Below are 22,188 nucleotides of genomic sequence, written 5' to 3'. Positions count from 1 at the left end.
ATTTTGTCCTATAGTTCTTTTTATCTCTGTAAGGTTGGTGGTAATATCTCCATTTTCATTTCAGATTTTAGTTATTTGTATTTTCTCTTTGTCAGTTTGGGTAAAGGTTTATTAATTTCATTGAACTTTTCAAAGAGCCAACATTTGGTTTTGTTGATTTTCTCTATTGTCTTTCTACTATCTATTTGGTTTGTCTCCACCCTATTTTTTGTTATTTTCTTCCTTCTGTAGCCTTTGGTTTCAGTTCAGTTCAGTTCAGTCGCTCAGTCATGTCCGACTCTTTGTGACCCCATGAATTGCAGCGCGCCAGGCCTCCCTGTCCATCACCAACTCCCAGAGTTCACTCAAACTCACATCCATTGAGTTGGTGATGCCATCCAGCCATCTCATCCTCTGTCGTCCCCTTCTCCTCCTGTCCCCAAGCCCTCCCAGCATCAGTCTTTTCCAATGAGTCAACTCTTCGCATGAGGTGGCCAAAGTTTGTCTTTTTTATAGTCTCTGAAGGCAGAAGTTAGGCTATTGATTTTTGATTGCTTTTTTATGTAGGCGATTACTGCTACAAATTTCCCTCCTAGCACTGTTTTTGCTCTGTACCTTAAATGTTGGTATGTTGTGTTTTCATTTTCATTAGTCTTTAAGTATTTTCTGATTTAATTTCTGTTTTCTTCATTGACCCATGGATTGTTGTCTTAGTCCATTTAAACTGCTGTACAAAATACAAAAGATTGGATAGCTTATAAGCAAATTTATTTTTCACAGTTCTTGGGCTGAAAGCCTGAGATCAGGGTGCCAGGATTGTCAGCCTCTCCTTCTGGTTGCAGACTTCTTAATGAGTCCTTTAATAGCAAAACGGGCTAGAGAGTTGTTGTTCAGTCACTGCATTGTTGCAGCACGCCAGGCTTCCCTATCCTTCACTAACACCCAGAGTTTGCTCAGATTCATGTCCACTGAGTTGATGATGCCATCCCATCATCTCATCTTCTGCTGCCCCCTTCTCCTCCTGGCCTGGTCTTTTCCAGTAAGTCAGCTCTATGCATCAGCTGGCCAAAGAATTGGAACTTCAGCTTCAGCATCAGTCCTTCCAATGAATATTCAAGGTTGATTTCCTTTAGAATGACTGATTTGACATCCTTGCTGTCCAAGGGACTCTCAAGAGTCTTTTCCAGCACCTCAGTTTGAAAGTATCAATTCTTTAGTGCTCAGCCTTCTTTATGGTCCAACTCTCACATCCATACATGACTACTGGAAAAACCACAGCTTTGATTTTACAGACCTTTGTTGCCAAAGTAACATCTTTGCTTTTTAATACACTATGTTTGTCATAGCTTTTCTTCCAAGGAGCAAGCATTTTTTAATTTCATGTCTGCAGTCACCATCCGCAGTGATTTTGGAGCCTAAGAAAATAAAGTCTGTCACTGTTTCCATTGTTTCCCCATCTATTTGCCATGGAGTGATGGGACCAGATGCCATGATCTTAGTTTTTTGAATGTTGAGTTTTAAGCCAGCTTTTTCTCTCTTCTCTTTCATTTTCATCAGGCTTCCCTGGTAGCTCAGACAGTAGAGAATTTGTCTGTAATGCAGGAGGCCCAGGTTCGATCCCTAGGTTGGGAAGATCCCCTGGAGAAGGAAATGGCAACCCACTCCAGTATTCTTGCCTGGAAAATTCCAAGGACAGAGGATTCTGGTGGAGTACAGTCCATGGGGTTGCAAAGAGTTGGACACAACTGGGCGACTAACACACTTCAATTTCATCAAGAGGCTCTTTAGTTCCTCTTCACTTTCTGCCATTAGGGTGGTGTCATCTGCATATCTGAGGTTATTGATATTTCTCCCAGGAATCTTGATTCTAGCTTGTGCTTCATCCAGCCCAGCATTTCGCGTGATGTACTCTGTAGATAAGTTAAATAAGTAGAGTGACAATATGCAGCCTTGACATACACCTTTCCCAATTTTGAATGAGTTTATTGTTCCATGTCTGCTTCTAATTGTTGCTTTTTGGCCTGCATACAGATTTCTCAGGAAGCAGGTAAGGTGGTCTGGTATTCCTCTTAAAGAATTTTCTTCAGTCTGTTGTGATCTACACAGTCACAACAAACTGAATGAAGCAGAAGTAGATGTTTTTCTGGAATTCTCTTGCTTTTTCTATGATGCAACAGATGTTGGCAATTTGATCTCTGGTTCCTCTGCCTTTTCTAAATCCAGCTTGTACATCTGGAAGTTCTTGGTTCACATACCGTTGAAGCGTAGCTTGAAGGATTTTGAGCATTGCCTTGCTAACATGTGAAATGAGTGCAATTGTGTGGTAAGTTTGAACATTCTTTGGCATTGCTCTTTGGATTGGAATGAAAAAATCTTTTCCAGTCCTGTGGCCACTGATGATTTTTCCAAATTTGCTGGCGTATTGAGTGCAGCACTTTCACAGCATCATCTTTTAGGATTTGAAATAGCTCAGCTGGAATTCCATCACCTCCACTAGCTTTGTTCTTAGTGATGCTTCCTAAGGTGGCCCACTTGACGTCACACTCCAGGATGTCTGGCTGTAGGTGAGTGATCACACCATCATGGTTATCTGGGTCATTAAGACATTTTTTTGTACAGTTCGTCTGTGTATTCTTGCCACCTCTTCTTAATATCTTCTGTGAGATCTCATTTATAAGAGAACTAATCTGATTCATGAGGGTTCCACCCTTCTGACCTAAGCACCTCCCCAAAGCCCCACCTCCTAATACCATCCAATTGGCTAGTAGGATTTCATCGTATGAATTTTTAGGACATTGCAGCTGTTTAAGAGTGTGTACTTTAATTTCCATGTATTTGTGATTTTTCCAGTTTTCCTTATTCATTTATAATTTCATCCTGTTGCAGTCACTTAAGTTACTTTGTGTGATGATATCAATAATTTAGGGAGAATGTTTCATGTTCACTTGAGAAGAATATATATTTTGCAGTTTTCAGGTAGGTTGTTATTTCTCTGTTAGATTTTTTTTAAGGCTTTTATAAGTGTGTTTTTATTTTTTAAATAACAGAAAGAGTAATAAACTATCATCATTATAGCAAGCTGATCTGAATTGTGTTAAATATTAAATTTGGACTAATGTTCATAGTCAAAAATAATTATTTTAAAATTTATGAAACACATTTTTTATTTTTGTAGGAAATATAGTCAGGTCCTACCTAGCATAAAACCCTTGGCAACTGTCTTGGCAAAAAGTCTTGGCAACTGTCATAATGCAAAAATACTCAATTTGAGATATTGGAGGAAAAAGATTTCATAAAACTTTACACTTATTCCTAAATACAACTGTAACGGGTAAAGACACGGCAACTCAAAGAAACATCATACTTAAATTTCAATGTGCAAATATGAAACAAGTTCATTAAATTTATTGTTCTCCATTACGTATATTAATTCAATTGTGCCTTCAGTTTGAATAATTTCTATATGACTATGTTTGTCAACTGTATTTCACCTGTGTTTATAACAAATACACATGTATAAGCATTCCACCTTTGTTTTAAGTTGTGTTTCTATTTCCTTGTTTGGTTAAAGAGAATTAAATATAGGGTCTCCCTATTTTAGGGGAAATTCTTGGTGTTCACGTTGTTCTAAAATGAGAGTAATGTAAAATGCTAAACAAAAACAACAACAAATAGGTTTTAATTGACTTGTTCAAGTCTTCTCTTTCTTTACTTATCTTCCGTGTGGTTGATCTATCCATTACTGAAAGTAGGGTATTGGAATCTCCCACTGTCTGTCTTTTGACTGGTGAGTTTAATCCATTTACATTTAACTACTGGAAAGGAGGAACTTCTGCCAATTTACTCATCATTTTCCAAATGCCTTATAACTTCTTTACCCCTCATTTTCTTCATTATTGTCTGAGGAATTGTTGTCAGACACTAAAGTGAACTTTGTAAGGTAGACATTAGTCTCTCTGGCTGGAATATATTGGAGACATTCTAGGCTAACTGAATCAAAGAGAATACTTGGTTAAGGGAATATTTTTTGTTCAAGGAGGCATGAGAAGATCTGTGTGATTGCCAAAAGAATTTTGATCTTCTGAGACACAATACTGCCAAGGAGGCAACTGCATGCCTTTCACTAGATCTTCAAATTCAGCCTATGTTCCTGAGATGTGTGACTCTGGGATATTTGCTAGTACTGCCTGAGTCTCAGGTTGCTGACTGTGTCATAAAAATGATTATAACATTTACATAATAGTCTGTGGGAGGATTAATAAAAGTAAGAAAAACACACTGAATGACTTACATGTGCCAGGTACTCCATTGTTTGCTTTATGTGTAAATTCTCAAAACCATCTGATAAAATGGAAACTATTTCTGTTTTGGTGCAGAAGTCAAAACTTGAGAAGTAAATTTCCTTAGATTAATGGAAAGCAAGTGCCAATATCAATAGGCTGATCCAAACCTGGAAATTTGGGTCCAGAACTGGGAGATTTAATTGTTTGAATGCTGCAAAGTCCTTAGCATCCAGTGCAGGTATACAGTGTGCTATACATAGCCATGAAACTAACTGCTGCTAATAACAATGTTGTTTGTTTCCATTATATTTTTTCCCGGTTAATCTCTAATGCCAGAGCTTACTTTCTGTGTATCTCAAGCCACACAACTTTGTCATTGTCTTTTTATCAGTGAAATCATAGACATTTCTTTTCTCTAACATAATTGCATCCTGTTTAAAAGACAGTGTGTGACTCTCCTTTGGTGTCAAACACAAAGCTAGCCTCCCACAAAGTGCTGTGATGTGTGCCTTAGTTCTTTCAGGATCTTTGTGAATGACTGCACAAGCATCTCTAGCAACATCTGACAAGCCCAAGGTTATTGAAGCTACTCTCACTTCCCAGGCATCAATGATCTTCAATAACATGGAAGGTCCATCTAGTCAAAGCTATGGTTTTTCCAGTAGTCGTGTATGAATGCGACAGGTGGACCATAAAGCTGAGCACCAAAGAATTGATGCTTTTGAACTGTGGTGTTGGAGAAGACTCTTGAGAGTCCCTTGGACTACAAGATCAAACCTGTCCATCCTAAAGGAAATCAGTCCAAAATATCCATTGGAAGGACTGATGCTGAAGCTGAAGCTCCAATACTTTGGCCACCTGATGCAAAGAATTGACTCATTGGAAAAGACCCTGGTGCTGGGAAAGACTGAAGGCAGGAGAAGGGGACAACAGAGAATGAGATGGTTGGATGGCATCACTGACTCGATGGACATGAGTTTGAGCAAGCTCTGGGAGTTGGTGATGGACAAGAAAGCCTAGTGTGCTACAGTCCATGGGGTCACAGTCAGACATGACTGAGCTGAACTGAACTGAACCTCCATTCAGGAACAGTGAGGGCAGTTGCACTCAACCCAGAGGACCCTGTATTGAGAGGTTATGCTCAAGTCTTTTAGGGTTCTGATACTGGGTAAAGCCTTACTCTCCTCCATACAGGGATCTGAAGCCTCTTTCATTCTGCTCTTTCTCCAAAAGACATGTGTAGTATACTCTCCCACCTACCAGTAGCCATGCTGTGTTCTTGTCTCCTCAGAGTATTTTGGATAGTAAATATATTTTCCTGCAAGACCGTTCAGTTACCAAAGGAGGATTTGTTGGAAGGAAATGGGAGTGTCTTGTAAAAGCCACCAAAAGGTGAATCAATAAGTAAGTTAAGTGACAACTGATTATGAAAACTCACTAGAAGATGTGACATTTGAGACCAGAATGATGCAGTCATGTGAAGAAAATGATGAACTCAATAGCTAATATTTATTTAAATGCTTTTGAGGTACCAAGCATTTTTTACCAATTAACCTACTTAATCTTCATCATAATCGAGAGATATCATTTTACAGAGAAAATAATTTTACAGATGGTAAAGCAAGGTAAATTGTCCAAGGTTGTACAAAGTCAATATACACACAATTTGGATTTATACCCAGGTAACATGACTCCAGAGCCTATGCTCTTCATACACACACACTTTTGAGCTCTTAAATTGTATGGAACACATCTTATTTACCTTGACTGCAGTAGATGCTCAACCAGTTCAGGATGGGGAACACGTGTATACCTGTGGCAGATTCATGTTGATGTATGGCAAAACCAATACAATATTGTAAAGTAATTAACCTTCAATTAAAATAAATTTATATCTTAAAAAAAGAAATGGTTGAGTAAGACTGAGCATGATTCTCCACCAGTGATATTATAACAACAGTACAATCTCAGCTCAATCTTATTGTAAGAAGGTATATACTCATTGCTTTCTTAAAACCTTCGCTATCTTTATTTAAGTCTCTGGCTTTCTTTTCCTTGTTCAGTATCACTGTGAAGGCACTTTAAGAATTGCAAAACATTATGATATGTATGCTCATGCTTTTTAAGTGAAAAAGTATGAGTATCTGGATGAATCTTATAACAAAGTAACAAGATGGCATGAACCTGTTATGTAGTAAAAGCAAATAAAATCTGGGCGATTAAAGGACTGGTTCATCTCTTTGGCATCAGTGCTTGGGAGAGTAGAAGGCAGAGCATGGGAGAAACAAAAAGCTACCACCACTATCTCACAACTAAATATACATGTAGGGGCCAATCCATCCATAATTATAAATGTTCTTATCCTTGTTTGATACCATCCTGTGCTCCTTTAATTATAAACCTCTCAAAGATCCTTCAACATTCCATAGAATGTCAAAATAAATCTTATTAACTAAATCAGAGGAAATATAAATCTCTTAATATTAAAAATCCCATTCCAAACCCAGTCTATCTGCTGAGAATTGATATGGAATGTGCCTTCACCTATTGGCTTTCCATTAAAGTAGCACATACCAGAGTAGGAGAGTATTTTATTTAACGTTGGAAACCCTATCATTCATCCCACACCAGATTTGTATCAATGATATAATATCCTTTCTTAAAATAATTTGTTACTTACAACTATCAAGTGCCATAGAGTAAAACCTGAAACATAAACTGCATTTAACTGCCTTTTACTTGCAATATTGTCCGTAAAATCCCAGTCACTGATCTGTATAACCTCTCCAGTCACAAGATAAGAAATTGTGGAGCCAGTAAGGCTATTCCATTTAGAATATTTGAAGCCATCCCGCTTATAGAAACTATATTTATCTGTCAAGCTTCAGTGTAAAAAAAAAAGTGTTCTTAAATATCTCAAGAAGCTATGATACAGGATATCAGTGCTATCAAAATTGGTGAGCAGGCTGCAGAAGTTGTGGGAATGGCTCTGGATTATTCAATTCCAACCCTCCATAACAATGATCAAGGGATGGGGAAATGACTGATGCCAACAGTAATAATACCTAAGCCACAAAACTAGAAACTAGATACTACATAATGGATTTCAGCTGCATCAAACATGATAAAACTTGCTGGTCTGCTTTGCCTAGAATAATCCTTGAGAACACATGTGCCTTACCTACAGTTGTCCTTTATCTGCAAGGGACTGGCTCCAGGACCAACATACTGCCTCACCTCCACAGATACCAAAACCTGCAGGTGCTCCAGGTCCCTTAAATAAAATGGCATAGTTGCTATAACCTAGGCATATCCTCCTGTATACTTTAAAATCATCACCTAATATGATGTATTCCCTGAGCCACTACAAAAGCCAATACAATGTAAATAGTTGTAAACACAATGTAAATGATATGTAAATAATTGCCTACAGCTGGTAAGTCTAAGTTTTCTTTTTAGAACTTTTTCGATGAAAACTTTTCAAAAAACACTTCCAACTGTGAGTGGCTGAATCTACAGACGCAGAATCTGCAGTTATGGTCACTGTAATTAGGACTCATCCTTTAGGATTTGGACTAAAAAGCACATCCACTCTGCTCTAATCCCTCACTGTATGTAATTTCTTGGTTGGATTCTCACAGCACTTATAAAAATTAAAATGCATCATTTAAGTCAACAGGAAATGGACTGTATATTAACCTCACCAAAATAGTCACATTCTTAGTACAGAGATCAGGCCACTTTTTTCTAGGTTTGCTGGTCTTCCACTGAAGGCTATACAGGAAAGCTGATCCTCATTCGTCAAGAGGAAGATAGTGGAAAACTCTAAGAAATATCAGTGTGTCAAAGGAGTTCAACATATACAAAACCACTTTATTAGAAATGAAAATTTTTATTCATACCACTTTTTACTTTTATTGCAATGTTCATTTATTACATTTACTGGATTCACTGAGTGACTATATATCTTCACATGCCCATTAGCTAATTTTTATGTAGGACCTGGAGTAAAATGCATGCTTCTACTTTATGATATGCATGTTGATTTATGGTTGTTTGCTCTCCTGTAGAACTGTTTACAAATTAGCATCAATGCAAAGAAAGACTTACACATATTTCCTACATCCTTCAGGTGGTTCTAGCATTAATCTTCTGATGCCTGTAAGCTTAGTAAACGAACACTTTGCTACATTCCTTACATAAACTTTCTCTTCAGTGTGAGTTCTCTGATGTAGAGAATTAAGGATGTATTTTAACTGAAGGACTTCCCACAATCTCTATATTCGTATTGCTTCTCTCCTGTGTGTTATGTTTCTTAAGAGATTCATGTTTGCCTAATGTCTTTCCCAACTTGTTACATATAAACGATTTTTCTCCAGTGTGGATTTACTTATGTCAACTAAGGGATTAATGCTGGCTAAAGTCTTTCCCACACTTATTGCCATCATAATCTCTCTACAGTGTGAATTGTGACAAACAATAAGGCTTATATCATTGCTAGACTTTCCCATATTCATTACATTCTTAAGAATTTTCTCCAGTATAGATTTTCTGATTTTGAATCTGGGAAGATCTACAGCTACAGTATAGCATGATGAACACTGCCTTTATGCAGTTTCTCTATTATGTGATCTTTCATACACACAGTGACTCATATGGCCTAAAGACTTTCCCACACTTATTGTACTACTGGGTTTCTCTCCATTATGTACTCGCTGATGGGCAGTAAGATTTGAGCCTTTGCTAAATGCCTTCCCACATTCATTACATTTATATGGCTTTTCTCCAGTATGAATTCTCTGATGTACAGTAAGGTTTGAACTACAGCTGAAGGTCTTCCCACATTTAATGCATTCATAGGGTTTCTCTCCAGTATGAATTCTGTGATGTTGAAACAGAGATGACCTGTGACTGAAGGCTTTCCCACATATACTGCATTCATAAGGTTTCAATCTAGTGTGGTTTCTCAAGTGCATATTCAGTGATTCAGGTTGGTTGAAAGATTTCCCACATTTTTGACATTCAAAGGGCTTTTCTTCAGTATGAATACTCTGATGCTGAATAAGAAATGAGAGGCTGCTAAAGACTTTCAGACATTTGTTACATTCAAATTGTTTCTCAATAGCATGAATTCTTTGATGTCGAGTAAGGTGTGAGCTACAGCAAAAGGCTTTTCCACATTCTCTACATTCATAAGGTTTCTCTCCAGTATGAATTTTCTGATGGTGAATGAGAGATGACCTGTGAATGAATGCCTTCCCGCATATTCGACATTCATAGAGTTTTTCTTGAGTATGAATTCTCAGATGTTCAATGAGATGTGAAACACGACTAAATGCCTTTCCACAGTTCATACATTCGTATGGTTTCTCTCCAGTGTGAGTGCTTTGATGATTAGTAAGTGATGAGACATGGCTAAAGGCTTTTCCACATTCAATACATTTGTAAGGTTTCTCTCCACTGTGGCTTATTTGATGTCGAGTAAGGGATGAGCCATGGCTAAAAGTCTTCCCACATTCATGACATTCATAGGGTTTCTCTCCTGTATGAATTCTCCAATGCCGATTAAGGATTGATTGTTTGCCAAAGGCTTTCCCACATTCACTGCAGGTATAGATTTTCTCTCTATTCAAAGTCTGGTGAAGGGTAAGAGATTTGCTTTGGCTGAAGGCTGCTACACTTTCATTAGAATTCAGAAGTTTCTTTCCATCATTGATATTCTCATTTTTTATAACTGAATTTGTTGGTAAGCTCTTAAGTATATCACATTTATGTGACTTCCCTTCAGCAGAAATTCTCTGTGGTTCAGAAAAAATAGACTTTAAATGGAAGACGCTTTTAAACACATTACATTTGTAAACACTTTCCCCAATGGGACTTTCTCTAAAGGTGAGGGTCACTGGTCTGAAATGCTCTACTTGATTTTCATACTTCCCCTCCAACTTTTTGATATAATACAAGTCCTTGTTAAAATTTGAAAATTCATGATTTTGTTGTGTAGTTTTTTCCTTTATTACCATTTGGGGTAAATCTTCATCATAAATATCCTCCTTCACTGATAATTCTTTGTTTTCCCATCTTGATTTACAATCTGTAATACATAAGATAAAGAGCAAAACACTGCTTTATCTGAACTTCTTGAAAGGAAACTTCTATGTCAGAAACAGGAGAATTGGATAAAAAATAAAGTCATTCCCCCCAGTGCCAAGAAAACACATAGCTCTGACAACTCTCATATACTCAATGATTTCTGAACAAAGTTAAAATGGAGCACAGAGAATACAAACAGCTCACAGAGGCAGGAACAGAGTGTAATAAGGGAAATGAATTAATACATAGACAGTCTATGGGGAAAAAAATGAAACTATCAGAAAGAAAATGCAAAAGGCATTCTGGATCCCAAGCCAACATTTTGTGTCTATACTTATATGAACGACTACATTTTATCTCAGCCTTGGTTCTCCAAACTTTGATTAATCTCAATTTGCTGTCAGATTATTATGCTTAATATGGAGAATGTACAGCACCGCACTAAATAGCTACAATGACAACAAAATAATGTAAATACTCTTTATGGCTCAGAAAGATTTAAGCTCTGTGAGTTTAGGTAGGATCTATGTGAACTCATAATATTTACTGACAGAAAATACTGTTGTTAGAAACCTTCTTATATATCCCTTACTTCCTTTAACATTTATGTTCACTCTTGATCTTTGAAGTTCTGCCTCAGGGGTAAAGTGGTTTTCCATTTAGTTGACAGCTTTTTTGGCCTAAAACCATTTGTATATTTTTCCTTACATGGACATGTAACAGAAAAATTTGCCTTATTTCAATTCAAATAAATGACAATTTGGATTATAATGATGGCAAAACTCTCCACTTTTGATCAGATGAGTAATACAGAAAGATAATAATTTAGGATAGAGGAACTGTCATTTAGAAATCTAAGCATCCCTCAATTTTGTTACTTCTGGAATCTCTGATAACAGTATCTCTAAAATATACTAAAATGCCTCTCTACTTTACACAAGCATCTTTAAACGAAGATCTGTTTCCTGATTCACCATGACTTACCTGAAAACATATCTTTTGACAGCTTTTCCTCCACCATCCAAGGGTCTTTGCCATCCTCCAATAAAGCAATCACATACGGCTTAGGTATAGAAAGACCTGCTTGCAGGAAAAACATTAGAAAAAAACACTGTTTAAGTTGTGGTCTTTATGGAGAGACCATCACCATAAAAGGGACCAAAGAAAGATCTGAAGGATGTTCACTGAAATGGGACGATAAGCTTCAGGCAGGACAAAACAAAACTATACATGTCCTTAGGACTGTGAAACAAAAATTCAGCCATTTACTAAAAAAGATCTCTAGCAATTCACAGTGGCAGATGTAAGATCTCCATTGAGGGGAAGGAAGAGATATACTTACCTAGGGATACCAGGTTCTCATAATTCTGGACCATCACATCCTTGTATAAATCCCTCTGAGTAGAACTGAGCCATCTCCACTCTTCATGAGAGAAGTCTATGGCCACATCACTAAATGTCACCTGAAACAGCAAACACGTTTAGGCTCAATCATAGCCCAGGCCTCTTCTGTCACTGATTAAAGGATAAAATTACCCTGGTGTGGAAGAAAGGGAAAAAGATTCCAGCAGTTGTCACAATGATCAAGAATCTGATCTAAGTAATAATTGGATATGTGCTTGGCACTGTTATACAATAAGGGTAAGAGACAAATACAAGAACTCTGCTTCAGGAGAGTAGGGAACAGAATCATAAAATTTTTTAAATTCAGCATTCAACATTTGACAGCATTTAGTCAAATGCTTAGTTTTGTTTTTCATAGCTTATGTGCCAAGTAATAAAACATGAATTAAGTTTAAAAAAAAGAATACAATAGGCTCAAAAAAAGACATCTTTATATTAAAGATAAACACATAATCATATATATAACCACTTTATAAACAAAAAGCAAAAACATTTATGGTACATAATTAACCCTTATAATCTATAATTAAAATAATTTGAGACTCCTGGGCAAAAGGACTGAAGGATGGTTTCATGCCTTTTGGCAGTCTTTAAATAGAACCTTAAAGGAAGAGCAAAGAAAAAATAAGACACATCCTAAGGAAAATATCCTAAGAAAACAGATTTCTTCCCAACAGTATTCATTCATGGTATTATTTAAAGTGGAAAAATTTTAGAAAAAGTTTAAATGTTCAATCATAACTTATTGGCTAGTCAAATTAAAATATGTGAAAAAAACATGTATACATTTGTTGTTGTTTAGCTCCTAAGTGTGTCCAACCCTTTTGTGACTCCCATGGACTGCAGCCCCCCAGGTTCCTCTGTCCAAGGGCTTTCCTTTTTTTTCCTGTCCAAGGCAAGAATATGGAGCTGGTTGAATTTCCTTCAGTGCATTTAAAATGTCATTATTACTATGTTTCATTGGTGAAACAGACATTGTTTGGCTACTGTAAATTGTTCATTCCAACTATAGATTCAATACTATATTACTTCATTTGGGTGTTTTACACGTGTGTTCACCAGTGATACTGGTCTTTGGTTTTAAAGAGAGAATTTACCTTTGTCTGGTGTTGGGGAAATTAAAAATCAATCAAATCTACCAAGCAGAAAATCCTTTCTATAATGTAAAAAGAGAACAGTTTTATTACTGAGAAAGCATTAAACCAGACTGTAATGCACTTCATAATAATAATAGCTAATAATTAATGAGACTGCAAGGACAGAAAGAACTCTCACCCTTTTATAAAGTCAGTCAGATACAATCCATTACAGGGTCACACAGTCGGACATGAGTAAAGCAACTTAGCATGCATGCACAGGGCCTTGGAGACATCACTTTGCAATTACAGGTGAATTTAGGATGAACTATTGCAACACATAGTTCATCCTAAATTCACCTGGTTATTGGGGTAGTCCTCTGTGTTAGGTGCCTTTACTCCAAAGAAAAAATTCAAAACTCATTATCTTTATGACAAGCAGGTAGTTAGCAGCCCCCCAGGCTCCTCTGTCCAAGGGCTTTCCTTTTTTTTTCCTGTCCAAGGCAAGAATATGGAGCTGGTTGAATTTCCTTCAGTGCATTTAAAATGTCATTATTACTATGTTTCATTGGTGAAACAGACATTGTTTGGTTACTGTAAAATTTTCAGCTTATTTAGACCTGAAGCCAGAAGTCTAGGCTAAACTCCCATACAGATAGGGAGACAGAGGTGCATCTTCCTTCATGTTTTCATTTCAAAGGGATGTCTCCAGGGCCCTTGCACAGGCATACTAAGTCGCTTCAGTCGTGTCCAACTCTGTGCAACCCTACGGACCATAGCCTGCCAGGCTCCTCTGTCCATGGGATTCTCCAGGCAAGAATACTGGAGTGGGTTGCCATGCCCTCCTCCCAGGAAATTTTCCCAACTCAGGAATCGAACCAACATCTCTTATGTCTCCTGCATTGGCAGGCAGGTTGTTTACCACTAGTGCCATCAATGCCCTTAAGAAAGACTTTAATGCTCTGTAAAACTGGCAGAGGCTTATTTAGCTTTGAAAAGATTTATAAACATCTCAAAGGGACAGGGGAAAGGATATAGTTACATATTTTTCTCAAGGAAACACTCTAAAGAAAAGGAAAGGGGAGAAGGTCTCCCTTTGGCACCAGGGAAAAGTATTTTTCCCATCTGTATTTGCTCTTAGCTAGATATGGGGGTTATACAAGCCTTATCACATGAACTGAGAAAATGTCCATCTTTTCCTGTTTTCCACAGTGATCTTTAAAATGATCAGCTTTTACAAATCTCACCTGATAAGCCCAACTGAAAAGTCAACACTATATTAAATGAATAAAACACCATGTTTTTTTCTACCAATGCAAAGATATTTCATATTTTAAGTTTTGATATTAATCAATATCATAATATTAATAGTCCAGAGAAGAAACCCCACATACTCTAACATATTCTTTGATCTTTATTTAAATCAAAGTTTCTCAGTCTTGGCACTACTGACATTTTAAGCTGAACAACTCTTTGCTGTGGGGGCTGTCCTGAGAATTTTAGGATGTTTAACAGCATCCCTAGCCTCGACCCTTCAGATACTAGTAGCAACTCCCCTTAACTATTCCCTACCCCCGTTTTAACAGCTGAAAATGTCTCTGCTGCTGCTGCTAAGTCGCTTCAGTCGTGTCCGACTCTGTGCAACCCCATAGACGGCAGCCCACCAGGCTCCCCTGTCCCTGGGATTTTCCAGGCAAGAGTACTGGAGGGGGGTGCCATTGCCTTCTCCAGAAAATGTCTCTAGACATTATCAAATGTCTCTTATGAATGGGATTAAGGGGAACAAAGTCAACCCTGTTTGAAAACCACTGCTGCACAAAATTTTTGCATTTCCTTGAAAGACTCTCTTAGGCCTCTCTACCTATACTCAAGGTGTTCTCTCAGTTTGGTATAACTTCACTTTCACCTCTGCCTCCCTGGTATTATGGGCCACCTAGACAACTCCAGGAAGGGATGCTTCAACTCTCTCTTCCCCTTCAGTGTCCCAGCAGCCTGGGATGCTATTTCACCTCTGTCCCTAGAACTTAGATATTAAATAAATACCTTAATGTTTTTTTAGTTTTTAAATTTATTTATTTTTAAAAATTTTTAAATTTTTTTTACTTTACAATATTGTATTGGTTCTGCCACATGTCAACATGAATCCGCCACGGGCGTACTCGTGTTCCCCATCCTGAACCCCCCTCCCTCCTCCCTCCCCGTACCATCCCTCCAAGTCATCCCAGTGCACCAGCTCCAAGCATCCTGTATCGAACCTGGACTGGTGATTCGTTTCTTATATGATATTATACATGTTTCAGTGCCATTCCCCCAAATTGTCCTCCCCTTTCCCTCTCCCATAGAGCCCAAAAGACTGTTCTATACATCTATATCTCTTTTGCTGTCTCACATACAAGGTTATCGGTACCATCTTTCTAAATTCCATATATATGTGTTAGTATACCGTATTGGTGTTTTTCTTTCTGGCTTACTTCACTCTGTATAATAGTCTCCAGTTTCATCCATACCAGTCCTGTATTGTTCAATACAGTAGCCACTGTATTTGGCTATAAAATTTAATTAAAATTAAATTTAAATAAAATAAAAAAGTCAGTTCCTTAGTCACTCCAGTTATAATTCAACTGCTTAACAGTCATAAGGGGCTGGTGGCTGCCACAATGGACAGGACACAAGTAGGATACTTCCGCCACTACAGAAAGTTCTCTTTGACAGTACTGCATGAGATCATGAAATCTTGTGTACCAATGACAGAAACCTATGTAAGAATCTCCTAACAGTTATTTGTTAAGTGTTTAGAAAATAAGTCAATGAATGATTTTGGCAGTTAGTTCACTTTAGCTTTTACCTAAAAAAAAAAAAAAAGACTTATTTAAATTCTAATTGTCTAACATTCCCAAGAAACAGACTGCCCAACATGCATATATGCCACTCACACCTTCTCCTATACAGGTTTCATTTCCACTCCATGATTCTTTCCCATCATTTTCTCATCACTCCTTCATTCAACAACTCTTTACCAAGTATCTGGCTATACCAGATACCACTCTGGCCACTAAAGATAAAACAGTCAACAAAAAAATATCCTTTCCAATAGGAGGAGATAAACAATGAGCATATGCATATAGCAAACACATGCAGTGCAGTGTAGCAGCTAGTGAGTGATGTGTGTGCATGCATGCTCAGTCGTGTCTGATTCTTTGAGACCCTATAGACTACAGCCCACCAGGTTCCTCTGTCCATGGGATTTCCCAAGCAAGAACACTGGAGGGGGTTGCCATTTCTTCCTCCAGGGAATCTTCCCGACAGGGGTCAAACTGTGACTCCTGTGTCTCCTGCATTGGCAGGCGTGTTCTTTACAGATGAGCCATCAGGACAGGAGAGTGCTTTGAAAAACAACACAATGATGGAGGAGTAGAAGTGATAGTCAAGAGAAGGTGACTACGATTTTACATAGGTGTTCAGGGAAGTTTTACTGAGAAAGTAACTACAGAGCAAAGACACAAAGGAGGTCAGAATGCAAGCTTGTATATATCTAGGTAAAGAATATTCCATGCAGATAGTACAACTTCCAAGGCCTGGAGGCAGGTAGCCAGTGTGGCTGTTGCTCCCAGAGAACAAAGAAACAGATGGAAGATGAAATCAGGAAAGTAATAAGACAACCTAACTGTGCAAAGTTTTTTGTCACTACACAATTCTGATTTCTGAGTTAGGGCCACCAAAGAGTTTTAAGCTGAGGAATGACAGGATTTTATATAACAAGAGGATCACTGTGACAGCTGTATTGTGAAGACTGAAGAGGGTCAAGGGCAGAAGCAGGAAATCCAGCAAGGTGACTACTGCAATAACCTAAGTGGCTTGGACCAGGGAGGCAGTGGCAGTGGCAGTGATGTGGTAACCAATGGTCAGGTTGTGTAGATATACTATGTATATTTTAGATCTAACTACAGTGTCTCAATGTGAATTATAAGAGAAAGGGAGGTCTCAAGGATGACTCCAAACATCTCTTGACTTGAATAACTGAAAAGACTAACATATACCATTAATAGAGACCACATGATACAGCTTAAACAACCATAAAGCAAATACCTAAAATTCCAAACTTGAATTCTGAATCATAATTTTAAAAAAGTTTTGCTCAAGACTCTTCTCTTTTCTGCTTCTAGCAGAAAACTGATAGAAAAGAAGAGCACTGAGAGAAAATACTTTGGAGTTTTGCAGGCTCCATGCTTTATTTTAATGAAAGGAATCAAAGATCCAATCCCTAAGTGAACTTTGTGAGGTGGGAACTGGGAGGAGAGGCAAAGCAAACACTCAAGAGTCCTGATAAGTGGGTGTTTTAGGAAGATTTGGGGACAAATCAACTTACCTGAAACATGACTCTGCAATTTCCAATAGTCGACACAGTCCTCTTTCCAGGTTGTCTTCTTATAGAAGGGCAGTGCCTGAAAAGGCAGATCAAAACAGGAAAAAGCAGTCATGACAAATCAGGCGTATCTAACAATCTCGCAGCTCAGGACACACCTGCATGGAGGATCCCACTGGGAATCACTTTCTAGGGGTCCAACCTTTCCCTGAATTAACAATGTGTTCCTTGGCAAGAGGTAACCAGGTGGCATCTACATGTACATCAACTATCAAATATACATGAGTGTCTGAGTGTGTGTGTGTGTGTGTGTGTGCGCGCGCGCGCTCAGTCGTGTCCAACTCTGGGACCCCATAGACTGTAGCCCGCCAGGCTCCTCTATGTAAAATTTCAGGCAAGAATATTGGAGCAGGTTGCCGTTTCCTTCTCTAGGGGATTTTCCCTATCCAGGGATCGAAGGGGGTCTCCTGCGTCTCCTGCACTGGCAGGTGGATTCTTTACCGCTGAGCCACCTGCGCAGCCCATATATAAGTGACCGACTCATAAAACAACAGTAATAATAATGTTAAATAAGAGCTCTTTCGATCTTCACCACTATGCATGGTGGGCATTCACATTATTCCAGATTTCTTTTTTAACTAAACGATGAGAAAAACTGAAACTCGGCAACACTGAAGCAATTTAGGGTTTACACAATTTTTTTTTTTTCAGTGCGTATAACGCACACTCGCTCTCCCATTTCCTTTTTTACAACAGCTCTTAGAGGTAAGCGCCATCCTTACTCCCCTTTTACAAAGCAGGACAGAGGCCCAGAGGAGCCAGGGGCCTGCCTGGGCTCACACCGCGGGGTGGACGCTGGGACCTGAGAGGTCATGGCGGCCGTGCCCAGCGCCGGCCACCCTCCGCGCACCCACACTTGCCTGACCGCTCAGCAGACCCCCACCAACACGGAAGCCGTCCACGGCGGGCACCTCCGCGTACCTGACGCGCCGTGTAGCTGTAGTGAACAAAGGCCGCTTGCCTCGCCGGAACGGCGCTGCCCAGAGTCCTGCGCGATTTCAGGACCAAGAATACTGCTGCTGGGTCGGAGACAAACGCCGGGCAGCCCCAGGCGGAGCACCGGTCCGGTCGGCACTTCTCAGACTCCTCCGCTTCACGGAGAAAAGTTGCCAGCGACTCGCACGGTTGCCTTCCAGAAAACCACACTTCCCAGGAGGCTCAGCGGCCGCGCGATCTCGGAGCACCGCGAGACCACGGGTTGAGCCTTGTGAGAAATTACACCGCTTGGAGACTCTACTAGGGTCGATCCCCTCGGAAGAATGCAGGGACAACAGTCGTCTCTGGCGAGCTTCGCTTCCCGAAACCAACGGCAGCGTCTACAAGCGCTGTGAAGATAATGAGAGCCCAAACCGGGAACCTATGTTTCCCTGAAGATTATGAGGCCGTGAAACGTCTTTTGGGTCGTTTCTGTGCTCGTGCAGACGTTTTCCTCCTTGAACAAGGGCAGACTTGCTGGTGCGGGACAAGAAGTGGCCTCTGCCAGCCGAAGACCCGTCATTCAAAACTTTGCTGCCACTCTGCTCGGCTTGTACTACTGCTCTTGAGTATTTAGCTTCCACTTGTCCAGGACTGTATTTCCCCAAATACCCTATATCCGCGCTGTCACAACATTAGCTGAACGGGGACCAACTGCACTTCCCGGAAGTTCGTGGGGTCCGCCGTCGCTTGGACACTGACTACCACGGTGATGTGCATTACATGTCCTCGAAGGACTCAGGATTATCGGACTCAAGTGAGGGTTTTGAGGATAAAAACCCTCAATCGTGGGAAAAACCACTCCTCTGACCCTCCTCTGCCCTTGGGACTTTGCCCAGCCCACCTACACAGGCGCTGGACAGATGTATCAAGGCCAGAGCATTCTACTCTTGGTATTAATTTGGGTTGTCGCCTTTATTTTCTTTTTAAATTAAATTCATTTAACCTGTTTTTTTAAAAAATTGTAAATAGCATGAGAGAATTTTCTCATGCTTTTTATGAAATTCTTTGCCTTTTGTCCTGCTTGGGATTGTTGAGCAGATTGAATCTGTTAAGTGGCATCTTCCCGTCCTCAGAAAAATTTCCTTCTCCATATATTGGGCTCTTCTCCATTTTTTCTCCTCTTCTTGTGAATTCCAGTTAGTTGTTAGGTAGATTTTTCCACTCTATTTTCCTCTAATTTCCATCTTTCTGTCTCTGTATTGCAGTCTGAATGATTTATTATTTATCTAATATAATTCCCTTTCCAGTGTATTTTTTTGTGTTCAGTTTTTCAAAAATTTGTGTAACATGGGAGGCACAGTTGATTCATAATATGATAATACCAATATTGAAGATATGTGTGCTAAGTCGCTTCAGTCGTGTCTGACTCTTTGCAACGCCATGGACTGTAGCTCACCAGGCTCCTCTGTCCATGGGATTCTCCAGGCAAGAATACTGGAGTGCGTTGCCATGCCTTCCTCCAGGGGATCTTCCTGACCCAGGGATCAAACCTGCATCTCTATGTCTCCTGGCAGGTGCATTCTTTACCACTAGCACCACCTAGGAAATCTGAAGATCTTATGAATCTTTGTAAATTTTTAAATTTCTGTACTCAGTTCGTGCTGTTTCCTTTTTTGGTTGGTTACCTTTGTGTGCTGCTCAGTCCCTGAAAAGAGATTTTACTGGTCTCCCCAATATCCTTAGATGAAAGTACCTCTCTTTCCTACAGATTATATAGTTTGATTTTCAGACAAAATCTGGGATTGCTACCACTCTGGAAACACTTTAAAACATAAAGTCTCTACTCAGTCCTTTCAGAAAATCTTACATAGAAATTCTTCATTGTTGCTGCTTTTCCTTAGGAGTTTTTTGGAAGAATTGTGAAGACTTCTCATTATGGGTCCTCAGATATTTGAGACATGAATTAAGTTCATGGGGAAGCAGGGTTAACATTAAAGGACTAGATGTGGTTAGGGAGCAGAGGTGAGAAGAACTTTATATGTAGGGCTAGTCCTGTTTCAAAAGCAATTTATGACCAGTACTTAAAAGAACAAATTACTTCAAAGCTAAACTGCTAAAGTGTGAATGCTACATGATTTGAATTCTTGACAGAAAGGATAGAGGCACTCTGATGAGTAGAGACTAAGGAGGAGAAATTAAGGGCAGATGGAGTGGGGACTTAGGCATAGGTAAACCAGTTTAAAACAAATATGCCAGTCACTTGAGAAAGAAAATGGGGCTGAGAGAGATCAATAAGGAAACAGGAAAACACTTCACATGCCATACTGAACCCATTCCCTTCTACTAACCCTAAGTTGCCTTCATTCCCTTTTATATTAGGCAATATTTACAATAAATTATTTTGCTGTTAGAATTTGTCTATTTAAGGGCACATTCTAGAATATGAACTAGGAGAAGAAAAAGTTCTGCTCCCTTCCATTTTTCTTGCTCACAGAGATACACATGTTAATTCAGTGCTCACATTTATGCCCCCTTGAGAGTCCCTTGGACTGCAAGGAGATCCAACCAGTCCATTCTGAAGGAGATCAGCCCTGGGATTTCTTTGGAAGGAATGATGCTAAAGATGAAACTCTAGTACTTTGGCCACCTCATGCAAAGAGTTGACTCATTGGAAAAGACTCTGATGCTGGGAGGGATTGGGGGCAGGAGGAGAATGGGACGACAGAGGATGAGATGGCTGGATGGCATCACTGTCTCGATGGACGTGAGTCTGAGTGTACTCTGGGAGTTGGTGATGGACAGGGAGGCCTGGTGTGCTGCGATTCATGAGGTCGCAAAGAGTCGGACACGACTGAGCGACTGAACTGAACTGAACTGAAGCCTTTAAACGGTGGCTCAGCTGGTAAAGAATCCGCCTGCAGTATGAAGACTTGGGTTCCATCCCTGGGTTGGGAAGATCCTTTGGAAAAGGGAACGGCCACCCACTCCAGTACTCTTGCCTGGAAAATCCCATGGATGGAGGAGCCTAGTGGGCTACAGTGCATGGGGTCATTGAGAGTTGGACATGACTCAGTGACTTCACTTTCACTTTTCACTTTCATGCATTGGAGAAGGAAATGGCAACCCACTCTAGTGTTCTTGCCTGGAGAATCCCAGGGACGGCGGAGCCTGATGGGCTGCTGTCTGTGGGGTCTCACAGAGTTGGACACGACTGAAGCAACTTAGCAGGAGCAGCAGCAGCAAGCCTTTAAACGGTGGCTCAGCTGGTAAAGAATCCACCTGCAGTGTGAAGACGTGGGTTCCATCCCTGGGTTGGGAAGATCCTGTGGAAAAGGGAACAGCTACCCACTCCAGTATTCAGGCCTGGAGAATTCCATGGAGTGTGTATCCATGCAGTCACAAAGAGATGAACATGACTGAGCAACTTTCACTTTCAAGCCATTAAACAGGCTTCCCAGATGGCACTCCATGGTTAAAGAACCCTCCTGCCAATGCAGGAGACACAAGAGTTGTGGTTTCGATTACTGAGTCAGGAAGATCCCCAGGAGGACAGCATGGCAATGCACTCCAATGCTCTTGCCTGCCTGGAGAATCCCATGGACAGAGGAGTTTGGAGGGCTACAGTCCATGGAGTCAACAAAGAGTTGGACACAACTGAAACGACTTAGCACATGCATACCAGCCTTTAAATAAAGACTTTTGCCTAAAGGTTCCTCCTCATGACCTCACTGCTGTTCTATCTTGTCTTCTAGATTCTTGCTCTATTTTCACCTTCTCAAATGGGTCATTCCTCCCAGTCTTTCTACAGTTGCCGTCTATCCCTCTATATACCATCCTGTTTTAATTATTCACCCAACACTCACCAGTTTTTGTTACTCGTGGTAATTCACCAATTTGTTTATTATTTGACAGCAAGCACTTGACTGAAACTTACTGAAACAAAGTATAGGTCTCTTCTCAACACTGCATTTCCAACATGAAGATCCATGCTGGAGTACTGAAGGTACTTTATAAG

General features: G+C 39.8%; 1 protein-coding gene across 2 annotated transcripts; it reads right to left on the bottom strand.

Moving 5' to 3' along the window:
• Positions 1 to 8,134: 8,134 nt before the first annotated feature.
• On the bottom strand, positions 8,135 to 18,882 carry LOC138418112 (zinc finger protein 181). Of its 2 annotated transcripts, none has more exons than XM_069549033.1 (5): positions 18,177 to 18,882; positions 17,199 to 17,274; positions 11,695 to 11,815; positions 11,337 to 11,432; positions 8,135 to 10,353 (listed from the first exon to the last, which is right to left on the bottom strand). In XM_069549033.1, exons 2-5 carry the CDS (start codon positions 17,205 to 17,207, stop codon positions 8,870 to 8,872), a joined length of 1,710 nt encoding a protein of 569 aa, XP_069405134.1. In that variant the 5' UTR covers positions 17,208 to 17,274; positions 18,177 to 18,882; the 3' UTR covers positions 8,135 to 8,869. The 2 variants fall into 2 exon arrangements, with proteins under 2 accessions (XP_069405134.1, XP_069405133.1); XM_069549032.1 differs by having other exon boundaries at positions 11,337 to 11,435; positions 18,177 to 18,415.
• Positions 18,883 to 22,188: the final 3,306 nt, after the last annotated feature.

Source organism: Ovis canadensis, chromosome 14, assembly GCF_042477335.2.
Source record: "Ovis canadensis isolate MfBH-ARS-UI-01 breed Bighorn chromosome 14, ARS-UI_OviCan_v2, whole genome shotgun sequence".
NCBI classification, from domain to species: Eukaryota; Metazoa; Chordata; class Mammalia; order Artiodactyla; family Bovidae; genus Ovis; species Ovis canadensis.
Note: the sequence above shows the minus strand (reverse complement) of the source record. Positions and strands in the feature narration are given on the sequence as shown.